Raw genomic sequence first — 21,196 nt, 5'->3', positions numbered from 1 at the left:
TAAAATCAAGTAGAAAATGAGACTTAAGCTGCTGAAAGAAAACTTGCCACACGACATAAAGCTGCCTTATCTCAGCATAGCCCCATCTGCCTGGCAGTGTTCCCATCCATGACCAGTTTTTCCACAAGGTATTTAACAATTGCTCAGGTACCTCTGGAGTAGGAGAAACTGGCAACAGAAGTACTAAGTACCTGGCAGAGAAGTAACTAGAGAGAGGAAACAGAGTGGGAATTTAGGGAGAACATATACCATTGCTGTACCTATCTATGTCTCTGTGGCTAAGGCAATAGTGTTCTGAGTCAAATAAATAAGGAGTGGCACTTCCACTTGATAGAGCAATCAGTAAACCCCTCAACAAATTATCCTGTTCCAGTCATTTAGTTGCTATAGGCTAATTGCAACATAATTGCTACCAGGAGCCAAAATTATGCTTCCATCTCCTCACAAAATAAACACTAATCTGTCCAGCTATCTAGAACTCTCACAAGAAAATATTATCCACCAAGAAGCTGGGGGGAAAATCCAAAGCATTCTCTGAAAGATGGTCATAATCAGAAGACTCATAGAAGATTCCTTGTGGCAAAGGCCCAATTCTGAAGCCACTAAATCTAATCATGGCAAATTTAATCTGAGGCTTCTGCCTTCACTGTCACCTAACAGCATTCAGAAATAAATGCCAACCACCCAAGAGCAAAAAGCTTTGGACGCAGTTTAGCTGTGGCTTCACTCAGAGACCTAGAGATTGAAATAGTCTATAGCCAGAGGACACCTCCAGTAAGGCCTTAAGACAGTTCTGTCACCAAAAAATATAAAGGTCAGAACTACCTGTTCCTTCTGATCAACACAACACCTAACTGGCAGGCCATTGTTTTAAGAAACTCATGGAATAAAGGGATAAGACAGGCGCCAAAGTCAGATTCATTACCTCAGAAAGACCTTTACCCAAACCAAATGCTTAAGTTCCCATCCAACTATACCTATGGGAAATGGTTATTGTGTGCCCAGTGTAATGAATACAATTCCCCTCTCATAGTAAGTTTTATTTCTACTCTCTCTTGAAAGTTTTCCTTAATATCCTAAGAGCAAACCTCTTTTCTAACCCCAAATCATTTTTATACAATTTATAGCATATAAATATTACTTTGGCACTTCTATCAGATACATAGGATTCCTTCTAGTTTGTTCCCATCGTTCTTTCATTAATAATCCCCAAGACCTAAAGTATTTTTTTGAATGTTCATTTCTTTTAAATTCTTCCCTAATACAGAAGCAGACAAGGACTTTCTGAACAATGAGTAAGTCATCTTTCATTAGAGTTAAAATAAAATTAAAAGGAAAGTTTTGTTTCCACAGCCCTTGCCCAGATAGGCAAATTCTATGGCTTTTTTGTTGTACAATTATTGATCAGGAAGTCACCATTAAAAAGGTACTTGGTCCTTGACTCCCTATCTTAACCCTGTACAGGTTTTTAGTTGTATATTCCTAAACAAACAAACAAAAATCATAGAATGCATGCCCCATCTACATAAAAGAATTATACATGATGGCTCAAGTAACAGTAGAAATTCCTCCCTGGAGTCTTCTTCCTTAAGGGTCTGACACAAACATCATGGTTGAGTCTCCTAGACACTATTCTAACTTAGTACAGGCTAGCTATAGAGGCAGGCACAACATGGCTGGCATCCCCTATTCTTCTGAAAAATGTGTGCCAATGAGCTCTGCATTGTTCCTCACTCAAAAAGAAGAGCCTTTCTGTCTGGCCTCCTCCAATGGCAAGCCCCAGTCTAGAAAAGGAAGAAAATGGCACTGAGGAGCCTGGGAGATGGAGCATATCCAAAGCTCTCAGACAAGACTTGAACCTATGACCTTCACTGTGTACACAATAGACGGGTGAGAGGGACCGGTTTATCTCTGCTGCAGCAGTTCTCAGCCCTGGGGTAGCACTCCCGATAAAATGACATGACTATTGTTTGTGGCAGCAGAACAGTCATCTCCTCATAACAGCCTAAACCAGCATTCCCTCCCCCAAGACAAAGCAGCAGGGATGAAATTAACTCAAGGCTGCAGAGCTAAGCCTAATACAGAAAAGAGAGGCCTGTGGGGGCTTAGAGACTCTCCTCAACCCCTGGGGCCCTGGACACATGGCTGGCAACAGACATGCTTTCTCTCCCATCTTTCCCACTCTCATTTAGGTAGGAAGCTTGTTTCTTAGAGAATTTAATCATCTGTGATTTGTTCAGAAATATTCCCCCTGAAGGGCTCTGATCTCTCCACCCTGTGTGAGCCTAATTCCTAGAAGCTGAAATGACTGTTTGCTGCTGCCTGTTTCACAAACACACATTAATTGGTCAGATGTGTCTCCTCCTCCTCAACCCCAGAGGGAGGAAGGAGAATCTGAGCAAGGCAGAGATGATCCAACCGTAATTACACATAAAGGGAAAAGAGGGCAGCAAGGGTTTTCCAAACAGGACAGGGTCACAAACCCTCCAGGGGGTGCCAGGATAGCAGTTAAGGTCCAGGCCCAGGGATCCCTCCATCTTGAAGAAAAGGAAAGGAGTAAATGTGACCTGAAGACAGTTGGGGCACACCCCCACAACCTACTTACTGCACGCTCCCAGCCACCTTGCTCCCCCCCCGCCCCCGGGCCGCGCACACGTCCTGTTTCCAACCCTTGGGTCTCAACACCCCCCTAACTCCTCCACTAGCCTCAGTTGCCTTGGGTCCCCTCAACATACCCAGACTCGCCTCAGAAACTCTCTGGCTGTCTCCACAACCTGGCCAGATCCTAATGCCCGCCTAGGCGCCCCTACCCTCTACCTGAACCGCCCCGGGCCACGCTTTGAACTTCACCCTGTTCCCCTCAACGCCCCCTCCCCCACCCACGCAACGACCCCCCCCCATACACACCTTCCCCTCGCTCCACCCCAATCCCCCAACCCCCACTTCCTCCGTCAGGCGCCGCCGCCCCCGGCCCCCATCAGCTCTTCTCAGCCCCAAACCCCATCGGCGCTGCCGCCTCCCTCCTCCCACAGCCCCGGCTCCACACAAAGCTCCGTACTCACCGCGCGGCTGGTCCCGGGAGCCGCCACCTCCGCCAGCCGGGGGCCCCGGGCCGTAGAGCCGCCGCTGCTACGGGGCTCAGGCAGCCATCCGTTCATGCGGCCCCTCCCCCCACCCCACCCCGGCTCCGGCTCTCCGCCCCTCCCCGCGCCACTCCGCCCCGCCCGGCCGGTGCCGCTGTGTCCGGGGCCGCGGTCCCTCAGCCGCCGCCGCCGCCGCGATCCGGGACAACCAGGATCGCATGGAAGACACGGACACTGGATTATTAGGTCCTCGGATCCGGATTCCGTGCCGGTGTGGAGTCTGGAACGGGTGAGCGCAGGGGAAACCCGGAACCTGGATGAAGAAGTCAAATCCTGGATCTTGGAATGCGCGGTCACCCGGAGCCCGGATTTCAGAGTGGAAGCTAGGGGAATGCTGGAAAACCCGGCGAGCCGATTAAAACAGGGATGACGTCGAAGAAACCCGGATTGGAGAGCTCGAACCTAGCCTTCTTTCCTCATAGACAAGAGAACTCTTGCTGGACCAGACTTCCTCATAAAGAGGTCTCTGGCAAAGTCTTGTACCTTAGCTACCTAAGACACCATTCTGTAGATGTCCTTCAACTGTGGGAAGAGGAAAGGACCACAGGGAAGTCTGAACATGAACATCCACAAAGAACCGAAAAGCAACCCCAGCTCATGACGGTTTCATCCATTTTACCCATTAGTTGAGAAAAGAACCAATCTAATTTTTATCCTTTGTCCTCCAGCTTTTTAAAGGATTACCATTTATTTTTCTCTCCAAAGTACCCATTTCTAATTCTTCTGTATCTCTTTTTACTTCACCACCCTGTATCACTAAATCTTGTTTTTTATTATCTAAAAGTCTTATTCTAAAAAACAAATAAAGTCTTATTCTGTCCTTCTCCAACCCCACCATTCTATTTCTGATTATAACTTTTATCTTTCCTTATCTACCATTCATCTCTGATTGACCAAGCACACTATCTAGTACAGAGTAGTCCATGCTTAAATGATTCCTCCCCACCCACCTCACACTGTGACTCATATATTCTTTATGGTGACCTCCCAAGACTTCTACCTCATTTCATAGCAAACCAATTTACCTTAATTCTCAAGGCTCCCCATGTGTTCTCCCATTATGTCCTTCCTGTGTCCTTGACCATTTAGGTGGCTTTGCAGTTATCTTTCCTTTCTTCCCTATCCTGAGGCATCCTTTAATAGTGCCACTCAAGATAGCATGTGACTTCAAGACAAAGTGAGGTCATAAAGTTCCTTTACTCCTCATCTCCATCTCCAGCAATTAAAAAAAAAAAAAAAAAGGAGGGAGGCTTGACAGCTAAAGATACATACTAAATCTGTCTGGTCTAAGAAAAATAATGCCCCTTTGGTCCATCAATATTCACATTGTTCTAGGGCAGTCCAAAGACAAAACTGATCCCAGGTGACAGCAAATTTTCAATGTGTACTTCCAGTGTGTACCAGGTGATGTGACAAGTGAGGATTCAGCTACTTATTTAAGGGTTAAACATTCCAATAGTCATCTACAGAAGGAACATGACTCTATCATTGGAGAGGACTAGATTGCCAAAATAGGGAAGAAAAAAAACATTTCTGCAGTGAACCCCAATTTTTAGCCAGAGATAGTTCCTAAGGCGGGAAGAACCACTAAAAACTTTTCACACGATCAGACGTCCTCCTGTACAGTAAAGGAATCTTTTTTTTTTTTTTTTGAGACAAGAGTCTCAAGCTGTTGCCCTGGGTAGAGTGCCGTAGCATCACAGCTCACAGCAACCTCCAACTCTTGGGCATAAGTGATCTTCTTGCCTCAGTTTTTCTATTTTTAGTAGAGATGGGGGTAAGGGGGGTCTCGCTTTTGCTCAGGTTGGTCTCGAACTCATGAGCTCAAGCAATCTACCCACCTTAGCCTCCCAAGTGCTAGGATTATAGGCGTGAGCCCCTGTACCTGGCCCAGTAAAAGAATCTTAAATTTAGACTTCTTGTTCCTCTAGACCAGTGTTTTTCAACCATTTTTATCTTACAGCACACTTGAACTTGTAGTTAAACTTTTGCAGCACACTTAAATTATGTTGATGAAAAAGCAGAGTAAAAACAAGAATATACTTACTGTGCTTTGAATTTTTGAAAATATTAATGATCTTTAAAATTTTTCCTGGCACACCTAAGATCCTTTCATGGCACTCTGGTTGCAAAATCACTGCTCTAGACCAAAGATGCGCAAACTCCATCTCACTAGTCACATCAGACTTGCTGCCTGTTTTAAAATATCCCATGAGCTGGGCGGCGCCTGTGGCTCAGTGAGTAGGGCGCCAGCCCCATATACCGAGGGTGGTGGGTTCAAACTCAGCCCCGGCCAAACTGCAACAACAAAAAAATAGCCGGGCGTTGTGGCGGGTGCCTGTAGTCCCAGCTGCTCTGGAGGCTGAGGCAAGAGAATCACATAAGCCCAAAAGCTGGAGGTTGCTGTGAGCCGTGTGATGCCATGGCACTCTACCGAGGGCAGTAAAGTGAGACTCTGTCTCTACAAAAAAAAAAAAAAAATATATATATATATATATATATATCCCATGAACTAAAAGTGATTTTGTAGAGACACTGTGTTGCCCAGGCTGGTCTCAAACTCCTGACCTCAAGTGATCTTCCCACCCTGGCCTCCCAAAATGCTAGGATTACAGGTATGAGCCACCATACTTGGCCTGATTTTTTTTTTTTTTTGGTAGAGACAGAGTTTCACTTTATTGCCCTTGGTAGAGTGCCGTGGCATCACATGGCTCACGGCAACCTCCAACTCCTGGGCTTAGGCGATTCTCCTGCCTCAGCCTCCCGAGTAGCTGGGACTACAGGCGCCCGCCACAACGCCCAGCTATTTTTTTGTTGCAGTTTGGCCGGGGCTGGGTTTGAACCCGCCACCCTCAGCATATGGGGCCGGCGCCCTACTCACTGAGCCACAGGCGCCGCCCCATTTTTTTTTTTTTTTTTTTTGTAGAGACAGAGTCTCACTGTACCGCCCTCGGGTAGAGTGCCGTGGCGTCACACGGCTCACAGCAACCTCTTAACTCTTGGGCTTACGCGATTCTCTTGCCTCAGCCTCCCAAGCAGCTGGGACTACAGGCGCCCGCCACAACACCCGGCTATTTTTTGGTTGCAGTTTGGCCGGGGCTGGGTTTGAACCCGCCACCCTCGGCATATGGGGCTGGCGCCCTACTCACTGAGCCACAGGCACCGCCCTTGGCCTGATTTTTTAATTATTCAAAAAAAAAAATTTTTTTTTTTGAGACAGAATCTCACTTTGTCACCCTTGGTAGAGTGCTATGGCATCACAGCTCACGGCAACCTCCAACTCTTGGGCTTACGTGATTCTCTTGCCTCAGCTTCCCAAGTAGCTGGGATTAAGGTGCCTGCCACAACGCCCGGCTATTTTTGTTGCAGTTGTCACTGCTGTTTTAGCTGGCTGGAGCCAGGTTCAAACCCACCACCCTCAGTATGTGGGGCTGGTGCCTTACCCACTGAACCAGGGGCGCCATCCTATTTTTAAAATTTTTAAACAATTAAAAATAATCAAAAGACTATTTCATGATGGGAAAATTATTATATAAATTCAAATTTCACTGTCCACAACCTATGGCCAAGCTCATTAATTTACGTTGTCTATGGATATATTTGCACTACAACAGCAGAGTTGAATACTTTTAACAGTCTGTATGGCCTGTGTAAAGCCTAAAAATATTTGCTATCTGGCCCTTTGCAGAAAAAGTTTGCCAACCCCTACTCTAGACAAGTAATATTTGATACAACTTTGTACAATGATGGAAATGTTCTATATTTGTATTGTCCAAATCCAAAGTCACTAGCCATATATAGCTATCTGAGCACCTAAAATATGGTTAACGGTGACTTAAGAACTGAGTCCTAATTTATTTATTTGTTTATTTATTTATTTATTTATTTATTTTTGAGACAGAGTCTCACTATATCACCCTCGGTAGAGTGCTGTGGCGTCACAGCAACCTCCAACTCTTAAGCTTAAGCGATTCGCTTGCCTCAGCCTCCCAGGTAGCTAGGACTACAGGCACCCACCACAATGCCCAGCTATTTTTGTTGTTGTTGTAGTTGTCATTGTTTAGCTGGCCTGGGCCAAGTTCAAACCTGCCAGCCTCGGTGGTATGTGGCTGGTGCCATAACCACTATGGTATGGGTGCCAAGCCAAGTACTAATTTATTAAATAGTTGAAATTTAAATAACTACATGTGGCTAGTGGCTATCATATTAAGACAGTACAGCTCTAGACTTTTTTTTTTTTTTTTTTTTGAGACAGAGCCTCAAGCGGTTGCCCTGGGTAGAGTGCTGTGAGCTGTGATGCCACGGCTCAAGCAATGTTGGAAGTTGGATGCCAGCCTCCAACTCGTGGGCTCAAGCAATTCTCCTGCCTCAGCTTCCCAAGTAGCTGGGACTATAGGCACCTGCCACACCTGGCTGTTTTTTGGTTGCAGCCATCATTGTTGTTTGGCGGGCCTAGGCTGGATTCAAATCCACCAGCTCAGGTGTATGTGGCTAGATGCTTGAGCCACAGGCGCCAAGCCTCTAGACTCTTCTCATATCTTTTATGTTGACACTTTTTTTTTAGACAGTCTCAAGTTGTCACCCTGGGTAGAGTGCCGTGGTGTCATAGGTCACAGCAACCTCCAACTCGGACTCAAGTGATCTTCTTACCTCAGATTTTCTATTTTTAGTAGAGATGGGGGTTTCGCTTTTGCTTAGGCTGGTCTCAAACTCATGAGCTCAAGCAATCCACCTGCCTTGGCCTCCAAAAGTGCTAGGATCATAGGCATGAGCCACTGCACCTGCAAATTTTTGTTGTTTGTTTGTTTTTGGAGATAGTGTCCATGTTGTCCTCGGTAGAGTGCTATAGCATCACAGCTCACAGCAATCTCAAACTCTTAGGCTTAAGCCATTCTCTTGCCTCAGGCTCCCTTGCAGCTGCGACTACAGGCACCAGCGACATCGCCTGGCTATTTTTTGTTTGTTTAGCAGGCTGAGGCCCTTTTGAACCCACCAGTCCTGGTGCATGTGGCTTGGTCCTAACTGCAGAGCTATGGGTGCCGAGCCTATATTGACATTTTTTGTTCGTATCAAAATTTCACTCCCTTCTTGTGACATACTTCTTTATGGCTTCCAAGGCACCCCCGCCCCACCACAACCCCACCTACCAAATACACACCCATATTTCTGACTCCACGCTAGGATATACTTCCTAGGTTGTCTCTCTGGGCTCTACATTGTCACAACTGAAGTCTGAAATCTGATCAGTTTACCAAGTGTCACCCAATGAATTAAGCCACATTATTCACACATGTTCAGACATTTGTATAAATTTCCTCGTATCAGAGGATAGCAGTGTGGCTATGTTCTTTCATCTGTGCATGATAGTAGAAATGGCCTCCATGTGTTGGATCGTTTGTTGCTCCTGCAGCCTGTGATATGGATGACCTCCTTCCAAACACATTCACAGAAGCTGAGAACAGGAGATGTGTACTATTAGAATTTCAAGGAAAAAAATTCCTTCATCCCTGAACTTTCTTTCCACCCTCAGGCCTAACAAACTAAAGTTCACAGATTTCTCTAGTTTAACAGATGGTTGCTTTTTACTAGTCCTTTTTAGCTGGCCAAGAGAACAATCCCCATGCTGTCTTGATCTTGGCTAGGAAAGATAGTAAGGGCATTATTTTTAAAAATTATTTTTAAAAATTAAATGAAATCCACATAAATGGGCTTTAGTCGAGAAAGGAGTTAAAATGGAAAGAGGTTTAAGGTTTTTATAACTCATAAAAGCCATACTTTATTTGTAAAAATAATCTTTAAAGTGGATGGTGCCTGTGGCTCAGTGAGTGGGGTGCTGGCCCCATGTACTGAGGGTGGTGAGTTCAAACCCAACCCCGGCCAAACTGCAACAATAAAAAAAATTAAAAAAAAAAAATCTTTAAAGTTTACATTTTTCACACCTTCTTCCTAGGACAAAATGGATTCCTATAAAGAGGGGACACCCTAGTTTTCTTTCTCCAGTTTAGCTATATCAAAGGAAAAAAACCTTACTCTATTCTAAATATCTAACTACACAAGGCTAAGGCTTCTGAACTCTCCAGTTTTGGGCGGCGCCTGTGGCTCAGCGGGTAGGGCGCCGGTCCCATATGCCGGAGGTGGTGGGTTCAAACCCAGCCCTGGCCAAATTAAAAAAAAAAAAAAAAAAGAAAGTCTCCAGTTTTATATATCCCCTACTCTGACCTTATATAAATGAGACTGAGTCTTGCCTAGAAAAAAACAGGCCTGCAGCGGCTCACACCTGTAATGCTAGCATTCTGGGAGGCTGAGGCAGGTGGATTGTTGACCTCAGGAGATGGAAACCACCCTGAGCAAGAGAAAGACCACATCTCTACTAAAAATAGAAAAATTGAGGCAAGACGATCTCTTGAGCCCAAGAGCTTGAGGTTACTATGAGCTATGATGCGAGGGCATTCTACCTGGGGAGCCAGAGTGAGACTCTGTCTCAAAATAAATAAATAAAAACAAAAAGCTACCTCTTCCATGTACAATACAAATGGACAGCAACGAACCCAATCATCCTAAAGGGGGCACAGATACTTACACTGCTACAGGAAACAAACTCAAAAATGTGAAATTTCCTTCAGGCCAAGCTCTCCCAGAGTTATGGGGTCAGAGCAAAGTGTTGTAAAGTAATGAAAGAATATTCTTTTTGTTTGTTTTGAGACAGAGTCTCATGTCGCCCTCGGTAGAGTGCTCTGGCGTCACAGCTCACAGCAAACTCCAACTCTGGGGCTTAAGCGATTCTCTTGCCTCAGTCTTCCGAGTAGCTGGGACTATAGGCGCCCACCATAACATCTGGCTATTTGTTTTGTTGCAGTTGTCATTATTGTTTAGCTGGCCTGGGCCAGGTTCGAACTCCCCAGTTTTGGTTGGCGCCATAACCACTTTGCAGGTGCTGAGCTCTATTCTTGGGTGAGTTTGTGCTCTAAGAATTTCCATGAGGCTTTAAATTATGTTATTCATTACTGAGCAAGAGAGGGCCATACCCCCAAGTTTCTCTCACACTTCTTCCCAAGTGTCTCTGCAAATAAAAGAGAGACCTTATACTACCACCATCATGTGAACTAAAGACAGGCTTTCCCGGTCTAACCCTAAAAAGGAGTTTCCAGCTTACTAGGCCATTTATTCATATGGCTCCAGCTGCATATTTTGGATGGTAAGGTGGGTTCTTATAAACTCGTAAAGTTCTTTTAGACTTTATCACAGCACACAAAATGACTGCATAACCTGATCTATTATAGCTCCTGTTTCTCTTTAAGTATACACACATAGTCTTTCCAGACAGAAAAATCAACCCGGATACCTCTATGCTCAGCTATTGTTCTTTTTTTGTTTTTCTGAGACAAAGTCTCACTATGTCACCTTTGGTAGAGTGCTATGGTGTCACAGCTCACAGCAACCTCAAACTTTTGGGTTTTAAGCGATTTTCTTGTCTCAGCCTCCCCAGTAGCTGGGACTACAGGTGCCCACCACAACGCCCAACTATTTTTTTTTTGTAGTTGTCGTTGTTTGGCAGGTCCAGGCCGGGTTTGAACCTGCCAGCATTGGTGTACGTGGCCAGCACCCAAGCTGCTGAGCTACAGGCGCCAAGCCTCAAGCTCTCAAGCTATTGTTATAATTTTTTATTTTTTGAGACAGAGTCCCACTATGTTGCCCTCAGTACAGTGCCGTGGCATCACAGCAACCTCAAACTCTTGGGCTTAAGCAATTCTCTTGCCTCAAACTCCCAAGTAGCTGGAACTACAGGTGCCCACCACAATGCACTTGGCAGAGTAATGGCAGCTATTTTTTTGTTGCAATTGTCATTGGTGTTTAGCTTGCGCTGGGTTTGAACCCGCCAACCTTGGTGTGTGTGGCCAATGCTGTAACCACTGTGCTACGGGCACCGAGCCGTTATAATTTTTTTTTTTCTTCCCTAGGCTCTTCACCTCTTACCTTTTGGTTTTATTTTGGCTTTAAGAGAACCAGGCAACTCAGGTAGAGAATTCAAGGTGCCACTGCATGGTAAATTTTTCATTGCATAGTGAACCCAGGATGGCTTCATTAATATTAGAGTCTTTAGGAGGCCAGAAAGAGAATTTTTTTCCCTAAAGAAGTGCCATTAGCTTGGGCGGCGCCTGTGGCTCAGTCGGTAAGGCGCCGGCCCCATATGCCGAGGGTGGCGGGTTCAAACCCGGCCCGGCTGAACTGCAACCAAAAAATAGCTGGGCGTTGTGGCGGGCGCCTGTAGTCCCAGCTACTTGGGAGGCTGAGGCAAGAGAATCGCTTAAGCCCAGGAGTTGGAGGTTGCTGTGAGCTGTATGATGCCATGGCACTCTACCGAGGGCCATAAAGTGAGACTCTGTCTCCACAAAAAAAAAAAAAAAAAGAAGTGCCATTAGCTGTGCTTTCCACTTTCTCCACAGAGGCTGAACAGAAAGAGAATACTGCATGTCTGCATCGCCAGGACAAGAATCGAGTGGGTTTTCCCTGGGAATCTGGAGTGATCAGGGCCTGCAGAACCAATGCCTAGAGCTATGCAACAAGCTGGGTTCACAGTTGAGTGAACATCAATGCATAATGAGCGGAGGCATTTCAATGCAAATAACGCTGAATATGAAGGATTAAAGAAAGGGGAAATTAATCTTTTTCATAACACAGCGCACTTTTTTTCTCTCCCTCACTCTCTCTTTTTTAAGTCATGCACACAACTGCTGGAGGGAGTCCAACTTCCTCAATGTGGTGGTGTTGCTTTATAAAAAGCAGAACATACACATTTGAGACTATGAATTTCCTTAGGATGCTAGCAACTGAGATTCTGACAGCTCTTCAGAACAGTCTCAGAAACAAAGTGCTTCACTAGGTAGGGCCATACTGACAAGTAAAAATCTCTTTACAAACCGACCTCTTGTTTTCCCAAAGCTCATAGCTTCCTGTGATGTGAATGGTTTAAAAGGTTTGGCCTCAACATTTAGGGGTATTTGGATGCATTTACTGAAGTGATTTTATGTTTCAGTTTGTTTCTAATTGCCCTATCCAAGTGATACTTTTCAATACCAACAGAATAAATAGGGCAGCTTCATGCTACTTTAGCAGGTGGCTCCATTTCCTCCCATACTGAACCTACCATGTCCTGGCTTCTGAAACCAAAGAACAAAGGAAAGCACTTCTTCAGATGATCCCTTAAAAAAAAAAAAATCTGCCAAAGAAGGTTACTGTGCTTTTCACTTAGACCAGTGGTTCTCAACCTTCCTAATGCCATGACCCTTTAATACAGTTCCTCATGTTGTGGTGACCCCCAACCATAAAATTATTTTCGTTGCTATTTCATAACTGTAATCTTGCTACTGTTATGAATTGTAATGTAAATATCTGATATGCAGGATGGTCTTAGGCAACCCCTGTGAAAGGGTCGTTCGATCCCCAAAGGGATCGTGACCCACATGTTGAGACTGTTCACTTTAAAAGACGTTGGACTTGGGAGGTGGAGGCAAGAGAATCACTTAAGCCCGAGTTTGAGGTTGTTGTGAGCTGTGACGCCACAGCACTCTACTGAGGGTGACATACTAAGACTCTGTCTTAGTCGGACTAGAGCAAAAAACTTGTTAAAAAGCTATCCCATATCACAGGTTTGTATTAAACATAGGACTACTCAAATATCCAGACTATTACTTTGTAAAGAAACCAAAATCCAAATGTCCCTCGAAAAAGTCATTAACCTAGGTTAAAATTTTTCCTAAGTACAAATACTAGGTACAAGTCTCAAAGAGGAAAGCAGTTTCTACCTTGTTGCTTTTATACCATTCTGAGAAAAACATCAAAGACCTAAAATTTTTAAAATGTGTTTTTATAAAGAATGTATTCAAAGATTTTGACCCATTACATAAAGTAAGAATCCCACGCTTTAAGAAAAATATACAGATTTTGGTAAGAGTTTAAGTTCTGAGAGAGTCAAGGCTGATATCAAGTCTTTAGATTTCTACTGCTTCAATTCTAAAGGACCACTGGATAGCAATTTTATTTAGTATAGAAAACTTCGCTATGCTGTATAGTGCCTTTTCTCCTGTGTCAGACAGCTTTATTCTGCTTCATTAACCCCTTCTTTGCTCCTTGATGGATCTTGGAATCCAGTTTCCCTGTAAGGAAAAAAAAAAGAAGTCTCATTATTTATTTTTTATATTTGCAATGCAAATCCTTTGTGGCCTCCCAGGTCTTCTGGTTACTGTGTTCCTGTCACATTCAATTATCTTGCTTCAGGACTCAAACACTTCCAAACTTCAGAGAATGAGGAAGCAGTGGGAACACTAATACACACACAAAATGAGTACCGTCCTGTCCCCAAAAATAAGACGTTAATATTTCTAAGTTTGTAGCTACTGAGAAAAGAAATATCACGTGTTTTAGGATATCTGATGCTATGGTAAATTTTTTTTAGGAATACACACATGTAAAAAAGGAAGGCATTTCACACAGTGGGAACCCCATTCCCCCAGACCAGTTAACTGAATGAGCATAATGCAGTAATGCATGAACCTCCTTCACAGTGGGAAAAGCAATTTAACTCACCCCTTTGCTACCTCACACTTAATAGGGGGAGTGACCTGAAACTGGAATAGAATCCACATGAATGCTTTACTGACAAAGGGCCCCTATCATCAGCTAAGAATGGTAAAGGTGATATGCTGTGCGATTCTTCTTTTTTTTTTTTGGTTTTTTGGCCGGGGCTGGGTTTGAACCCGCCACCTCCGGCATATGGGACCGGTGCCCTACTCCTTGAGCCATAGGCGCCGCCCTGCTGTGCGATTCTTCTAAGTGTTAAACTTAGAAAACAAGCAACCGTCCCATTCCAGGTGACTCTAGTGATGTGGTCTCTGACTTCTGACTTCTTAGATCTAGCAGGATTGAGTTTGGCTTAAGGCAGTGGCTTCAGGAATCATCCATCCACCTCCCTAGAAGAATCTTAACAGAATTCCTATTGTGTGGCCTGAGAACGGTTTGTAATTTGCTTTCTCTCACACAAAGTCTTATTTAACAATGATGCTGAAAATGGAAACATAGCAGTTCAGTCTCAGTACTAAAAAATAAAACAGAAGAACAAGGAGTCTCCCGCTTCCATATTGCTTCTCTTATGTTGTCCTTTTGTTACAGTAATAAGGTATAACAGAAATACCATTGAATCCAAGTCAGAAGACCCAGGTTCTAGTCTACCTTTCTCAGACATTAATTAGCTGTATGACTTGGGACAAGTCATTTCATCTCTCTGGATTTCAGTATTCTCATTTGTCCAACTAAGTTAAGAATACTGCACTAAGAGATTGTGAAAAAAATAACATTGGCCTAACAAATTTCCCTGTGTTCTTTTTTTCAAGACAGAGTCTCACTTTGTCACTCTTGTAGAGTGACAAAACAGCCATGGCATCATAGCTCACAGCCACTTCTAACTCTTGGGTGTAAGCGATTCTCTTGCCTCAGCCTCCCAAGTAGCTGGGACTACAAGCGCCTGCCACAACGCCTGGCTATTTTTAGAGATGGTGTCTCACTCTGGCTCAGACTGGTCTGGAACCTGTGAGCTCAGGCAACCCACCCACCTCAGCCTCCCAAGTGCTAAGATTATAGGCATGAGCCACCGCGCCCAGCTTCCCTAGTTTCTTAAGTTTCTTCCAACTCCCACCCCTGTCTCTTTCTTTAAGGCTACACTTGCTTCTGGAATAACATAACAGTCCTTTCCTGGGCTTCTTCAGAAACCATCACTAAATGATACTTAACAATCACAATGCTATTGATTTTAATTTGGGCTTCAGAGCACAGGGCATTCTCAGGGATTTAGGAGTTCTTTCATACCCTATGGTGCCTGGCTGGAAACCTGAACATGGCAGCAATCTGGCAAAGAGCCCTATTACAAGGCAAATAAATCTTTGTATCTCCCTAATGCTACCATAGTGACTGTCACATGGTAGATGCGCAACAAATGCTTCATCCAAATGCATTAGACAAAGAAGGTGGCCAGTTATACTTAACCAGTTAAGCACCCCAAATCCAAAAATCCCAAATCTGGAATGCTCCAATATGCATTTCCTTTGAGCATCATGCTAGAGTTCAAAGAGTTTTAGATTTTGGAGCATTTCATATTTTTTGATTTGGGATCCTCAACCTGTAAATGAAATATGTTAAAATGCTTCATAAATTCAAAGTCTCCTGAAAAGGTAAGACTGATTGTATTGTTTATGTTGAGGCTTGAGAGTTGTTTATCTTAGTTATGGTCACAATTTCACCTTTAAATTACCATAAAACCCCAGGCAAGTCTTTTAATTACATTTTTTTTTTTGTTTGTAGAGACAGAGTCTCACTGTACCGCCCTCGGGTAGAGTGCCATGGCGTCACACGGCTCACAGCAACCTCTAACTCTTGGGCTTACGCGATTCTCTTGCCTCAGCCTCCCAAGCAGCTGGGACTATAGGCGCCCGCCACAACGCCTGGCTATTTTTTTGTTGCAGTTTGGCCGGGGCTGGGCCTGAACCCACCACCCTCGGCATATGGGGCCGGCGCCCTACTCACTGAGTCACAGGCGCCGCCCAATTACATGTAATTCAGATTCCTCATATTAAAAGACATCACCTTCCTTACATTCTCAAAGCTTTACTGTGTAAGAACATTCCAAGTCTAAGTTTCAGAAAACTCAAGTCTGTGAAAGCACTCAAGTGAGACCAGATCATGTAAGATCAACCCATGAGAAAAAAGCACTCAATGGTAGGGAAAAATAATCTCTAGCTTTAATGATAATGTCATAAAATGGAAAACTAATAGGTTGAAGAAAATATGAGAGGAACAAGGATTTCTGGGGCATTCCCAGGGATTCATAAATTCTTTCATCCTCTAAGCTGTCTAAAAACTAGACATGTGCCAACAATCTGTGAACTCCCTGTAACAAGGGATTTTTTTGTATTCCTAACATCTAACCAGAGCTGATTGCCAACAGTAGCAGCTGGGGCCCTAAAGCCAAAGGAAGAATCAGTCATCATGGCTATTCTCTAACTGCAGGAACTCTGAGCTCTGAGTTCTAGGTCAGCCTAGGCTTTCGAGACTTGGGAGCTGGACAGTGAACTACAGTGATGTACAATATATTCTCTTTATAATAGAATGCCAATGCTTAGATTTCTGTTTTTTCCCAATATTTTTACATTTAGTAAATGCCACACCTTTAATCATATTATCTAAGAGAAAACAAATGAATGTGCAGCAGATGAGCAACAGGTTAAAAGTGGCAAAAGTATTTGTCATTAATCAATGCAACTCTCATAGGAATTTTCACATGCTTTGGATAAAATATGAGACGATATTTGCATGATTCCTTTTGTCTCCTTTTTTTTGAGAGAGAGTCTCACTCTGCTGCCCTCAGTAGAGTGCTAGAGCATCACAGCTTACAGCAACCTCAACCTTGCCTCCGTAAGCAATTCTCTTGCCTCAGCCTCCGAAGTAGCTGGGACTACAGGCACCCGCCACAAAGCCCAGCTATTTTTTGGTTGTAGTTGTCATGGTTGTTTGGCAGGCCCAGGCTGGATGTAAACCCACCAGCTCTGGTATATGTGGTTGGTGCCCTAGTCGCTGAGCTACAGGCACTGAGCCTCCTTTTGTCTAAAAACAAATAATAATAATAAAAATTTTCACTAACTACCTATTGTTTCTGGCAAGTATTTAACCTGGTCTGGTTTACTATTAACTAATAGAAACCTTATAAAAATAAGGTTTAATGAAGTATGGGTCTTTGGGTAGAAAAAATACTAAAGTAAAGCATTTCAGAGAAATACATAAGCTCTGTTTACAGATTAACATTTTTTCACAGTAGCTTAAGCAGCAGATGAAAACCAAGATAGGGGAAGAAGCTAAACAAAGAGAAGTAAAACTAAAGACCAAGAAACAGTGAGTCTGAGAGAGAAGACCTACCATCTTTTCTTCCGGCCATCAGTGTTGTCACCAGTGCCTAAAGTAAGGTGAGAATGGAATGGAGGAGGAAGGGATAGAATGCCACAAACAAAAAAGAGGGAGAGTAATGAGATTTAAGTCCTAATTAGTAGTGAAGAAAAAAAAGAACTTCCAGGCCTATTTGGCCACCAAGTACATCTGAAGTAAATAAAATGTACAAGTTAAGGGCAGTGTGGTTCAGACTTTCTGATTTGTAGGAATTTCAGGAACATGTCTCATTAATTACAATGGTTGCTCGAATTTTGCAGTGAATATACATTTATCTATGTTCATACTCTAAGCATTTCATTTTATGATTAAAAACAGTTTAACTGGGGCAGTGCCTGTGGCTCAGTGAGTAGGGCGCCGGCCCCATATGCTGAGGGTGGCGGGCTCGAACCCAGCCCCGGCCAAACTGCAACAGAAAAATAGCCGGGCATTGTGGCGCACGTCTGTAGTCCCAGCTGCTCGGGAGGCTGAGGCAAGAGAATCGCGTAAGCCCAGGAGTTAGAGGTTGCTGTGAGCCGTGTGACGCCATGGCACTCTACCCGAGGGCGGTACAGTGAGACTCTGTCTCTACAAAAAAAAAAAACAGTTTAACTTAGGGCGGCAACTGTGGCTCAAGGAGTAGGGCGCGGGTCCCATATGCCAGAGGTGGCGGGTTCAAACCCTGCCCAGGCCAAAAAAAAAAAAACATAAAAAACAAACCAAAAGGGTGGCGCCTGTGGCTCAGTCGGTGGGGCACCGGCCCCATATGCCGAGGGTGGCGGGTTCAAACCCGGCCTCGGCTGAACTGCAACAACAAAAAAAAAAAAAAAGCCGGGCGTTGTGGCGGGCACCTGTAGTCCCAGCTACTCGGGAGGCTGAGGCAAGAGAATCGCTTAAGCCTAGGAGTTGGAGGTTGCTGTGAGCTGTGTGATGCCATGGCACTCTACCGAGGGCCATAAAGTGAGACTCTGTCTCTACAAAAAAAAAAAAAAAAAAAACCAAAAAAAAAACTTAAGTTGTAGTCAGCTGGCCAACAGGATTTTTTTTTTTTTTTTGAGACAGAGCCTCAAGCTGTCACCCTGGGTAGAGTGCCATAGCATCACAGCTCACAGCAACCTCCAACTCCTGGGCTCAAGCAATTCTCCTGCCTCTGCCTCCCAAGTAGCTGGGACCACAGGCACCCACCACAACACATGGCTATTTTTTGGTTGCAGCTGTCATTGTTGTTTGGCGGGCCCAGGCTGGATTCGAACCCACCAGCTCAGGTATATGTGGCTGGCACCTTAGCTGCTTGAGCCACAGGCACTGAGCCTCTTTTTTGTTTTTTTGAGACAAAGTCTTACTCTGTGACACTAGGTAGAGTGCCATGGAGTCATCATAGCTCCCAGCAACCTCAAACTCTTGGGCTCAAGAGATCCCCTTGCCTCAGTCTCTCAAGTAGCTGGGACTTCGGGCACCTAACACAACACCCAGCTAGTTTTTCTGTTTTAAGTAGAGACAGGGACTTGCTCTTGCTCAGGCTGGTCTCGAACTCCTAAACTCAGGCAACCCACCTGTGTTAGGATTACAGGTGCAAGCCACCACATGCAGCCCCAATAGCATTCTTTTTTTTTCTTTCTTTCTTTCTTTTTTTTTGGTTAGGGTCTTACTCTGTGTCCTGGGTAGAGTGCCCTGGCATCTTAGCTCATAGCAACTTCAAACTCTTGGGCTTAAGGAATACTCTTGCCTCAGCCTCATGAGTAGCTGGACTACAGGCGTGCACCACTATGCCTGGCTAATTTTTCTATTTTTTTTTTTTTTTTTAGTAAAGATGGGGTCTCATTCTTGCTCTGGCTGGTCTGGAACAACTTAGCTCAAGCAATTCATCAGCCTTGGCCTCCTGGAGTGCTACGATTACATACATAAATCACTGGGCCCAGCCACCAACAGCATTCTTATCACCTGAGAGGAGGGTCTAGGAACCTGTTTTAACAGTTCACTAGATGATTTTAATTTTTATTCATTTATATATTTTTTTAGACACAGTCCCAAGCTGTCACCCTGGATAGAGTGCCCTGGCGTCATAGATCACAGCAATCTCTAACTCTTGGGCTCAAGTGATCTGCTTGCCTCAGTTTTTCTATTTTTAGTAGAGACTGGATCTTGCTTTTGCTCAAGCTGGTCTCAAACTCATAAGCTCAAGAAATCCACCTGCCTCAGCCTCCCAGATTGCTGCTAGGATTATAGGCATGAGCCACTGTGCCTGGTTGGTTTTTATTTTCATTATAGCTTAAGAAATACTTCTCTAGGGCGGTACCTGTGGCTCAGTGAGTAGGGCACTAGCCCCATATACTGAGGGTGGTGGGTTCAAACCTGGCCCTGGCCAAACTGCAACAAAAAAATAGCCAGGCATTGTGGCAGGTGCCTGTATCCCAGCTACTTGGGAGGCAGAGGTAGGAGAATTGCTTGAGCCCAGGAATTGGAGGTTGCTGTGAGCTGTGATGCCACAGCACTCTACTCAGGATGACAGCTTGAGGCTTTGTCTCAAAAAAAAAAAAACAAAGAAAAGAAAAAGAAATACTTGGGGCGGTGCCTGTGGCTCAGAGGGCTAGGGTGCCAGCCCCATATGCCGGAGGTGGCGGGTTCAAACCCAGCCCCAGCCAAAAACTGCAAAAAAAAAAAAAAAAAAAAAGAAAAAGAAATACTTCTCTAGAGAACAGATTTATAAAATGGCTAGTTGGTCCACAGTGTATAGAGTGAGGTAGAGTTGTGCATCAGTAACGACAATTCATGACCCAGAATCATCCAATTCACACAATTGGAAAACAATCACACAGCAGCACAAAATCCGGTAACTGACATGAACAAATGAGAGAGTTGTTGATGTAGTTTTTCCTAGGAAGTTAGTCAGGAGGATCCTACTATATGTTTTTGGAGATCGTGTTGAAATAGAAGAGGCTGCTCTACCACTTCACAGAGAAGAGAAGTTAGGAGTTAAGGAAAGTTGGAAGTTGAAAGAGTAAAGTCAATGAGCATTTTCTGAGAAGTGAATATGCAGAAGGTACTGTAATCATAAATATCTAAGAGAAAAGGTTACAAAAAAACGAAATCATTACAAGGTTTCAAAAAAAGGATGAAAAGCAAGGGGGCAGGGGGCAGAGAAAAGATGGCTGACAGAAGCCAGCTTTCCAGAGGCTCCCGTCCAGAAGGAGAGTTAAAGGACAGAAATTTAGCAGGTAACCTGGCGGATTAGAGCTGCACCAAGAGAGTAGGTTGAAGAACGCACATCAACCCCGCTGAGGCGAGCTGCGACCCCAGGGATACAAACAAAAGGTACAAAATCCATCACCAAGCGGACAGGAGTCCCCTCCCCCATAAGAATGGCTTGGAGTGCCCCACAAACAAATGAGCAGAGTTCAAAGGTCCTCCCACTATACTCCACAGGAGAGACCCTCTAAAAACTGGACCTACTTCCTATACTAGGGTGCCACGGCGTTCTCCTGCCAGGCATAGAACTGTATAAAACTGTATATATTCTCTACCTGCAACTCTGGGCTCCTAGCACTCCCCTCTGCTCTCACTCTGAGGTCTGGAGGCCTGTCCCTCAGGAGTCCAGATTCTTGGGTGATTTCTTGAGGGGTGTGGACAGGGCCTAAACTGCAGCTGGTCAGTGCTGACTCTATGGCACGGGAGTGAGGAGAGGACGGTGGGCTGAGAGGGAACCACACCAGAGCGGCAGTGCCCTGAGGCGCAGAGCAGCAGCCGTCTTTTGGCAACAATAGTGTTCACTCCGGGGTATTCCGAAGTCACACCCCCGTCTCCCTGGGCAACCAGAGGAGGCCAGGCATCTACTCAGGTGGCAACCACAACGGAACAGATCTGGGACGGAAACGCAGGCCCTGTGAGTAAAGGGTTTGCCTGAGGCAGTACCGGCCTAGGTGGAACGCAGGGACAAGAAACGCACGCGCAGAGCCAGGAAGTTCCCAGGGCGAGGCTGACCCAGAGGACCCCTTGACTGAGCCTAAGACGCACCAGACCCTCAGGGGTTGTCAGTCTACAGACAAAGGAAGACAGGAGGCTAGAAGTGACAGGTAACTGAATACAAACCT

General features: G+C 44.7%; 2 protein-coding genes across 7 annotated transcripts in view; both read right to left on the bottom strand.

The window, feature by feature from the left end:
* ZNF609 (zinc finger protein 609) overlaps window positions 1-3,166 on the bottom strand; it is a 261,907-nt gene extending 258,741 nt beyond the window's left edge. For both annotated transcript variants that reach the window (XM_053593202.1, XM_053593203.1), the window contains exon 1: window positions 3,063-3,166. The gene's annotated coding sequence lies outside the window, so the exon portion shown is untranslated. The remainder of the gene's footprint in view (window positions 1-3,062) is intronic.
* A 9,824-nt stretch (window positions 3,167-12,990) lies between these two features.
* The window catches only part of TRIP4 (thyroid hormone receptor interactor 4), a 96,467-nt gene continuing 88,261 nt past the window's right edge, over window positions 12,991-21,196 (bottom strand). For all 5 annotated transcript variants that reach the window (XM_053593210.1, XM_053593212.1, XM_053593213.1 and 2 more), the window contains one exon: window positions 12,991-13,297. In XM_053593210.1, coding sequence (XP_053449185.1) covers window positions 13,230-13,297 — 68 coding nt within the window. In that variant the 3' untranslated portion in view covers window positions 12,991-13,229. The remainder of the gene's footprint in view (window positions 13,298-21,196) is intronic.

This window comes from Nycticebus coucang, chromosome 6 (genome assembly GCF_027406575.1).
Source record: "Nycticebus coucang isolate mNycCou1 chromosome 6, mNycCou1.pri, whole genome shotgun sequence".
NCBI lineage: Eukaryota > Metazoa > Chordata > Mammalia > Primates > Lorisidae > Nycticebus > Nycticebus coucang.
The sequence above is the reverse complement of the archived record's forward strand: the minus strand, read 5'-3'. Positions and strand labels throughout refer to the sequence as shown.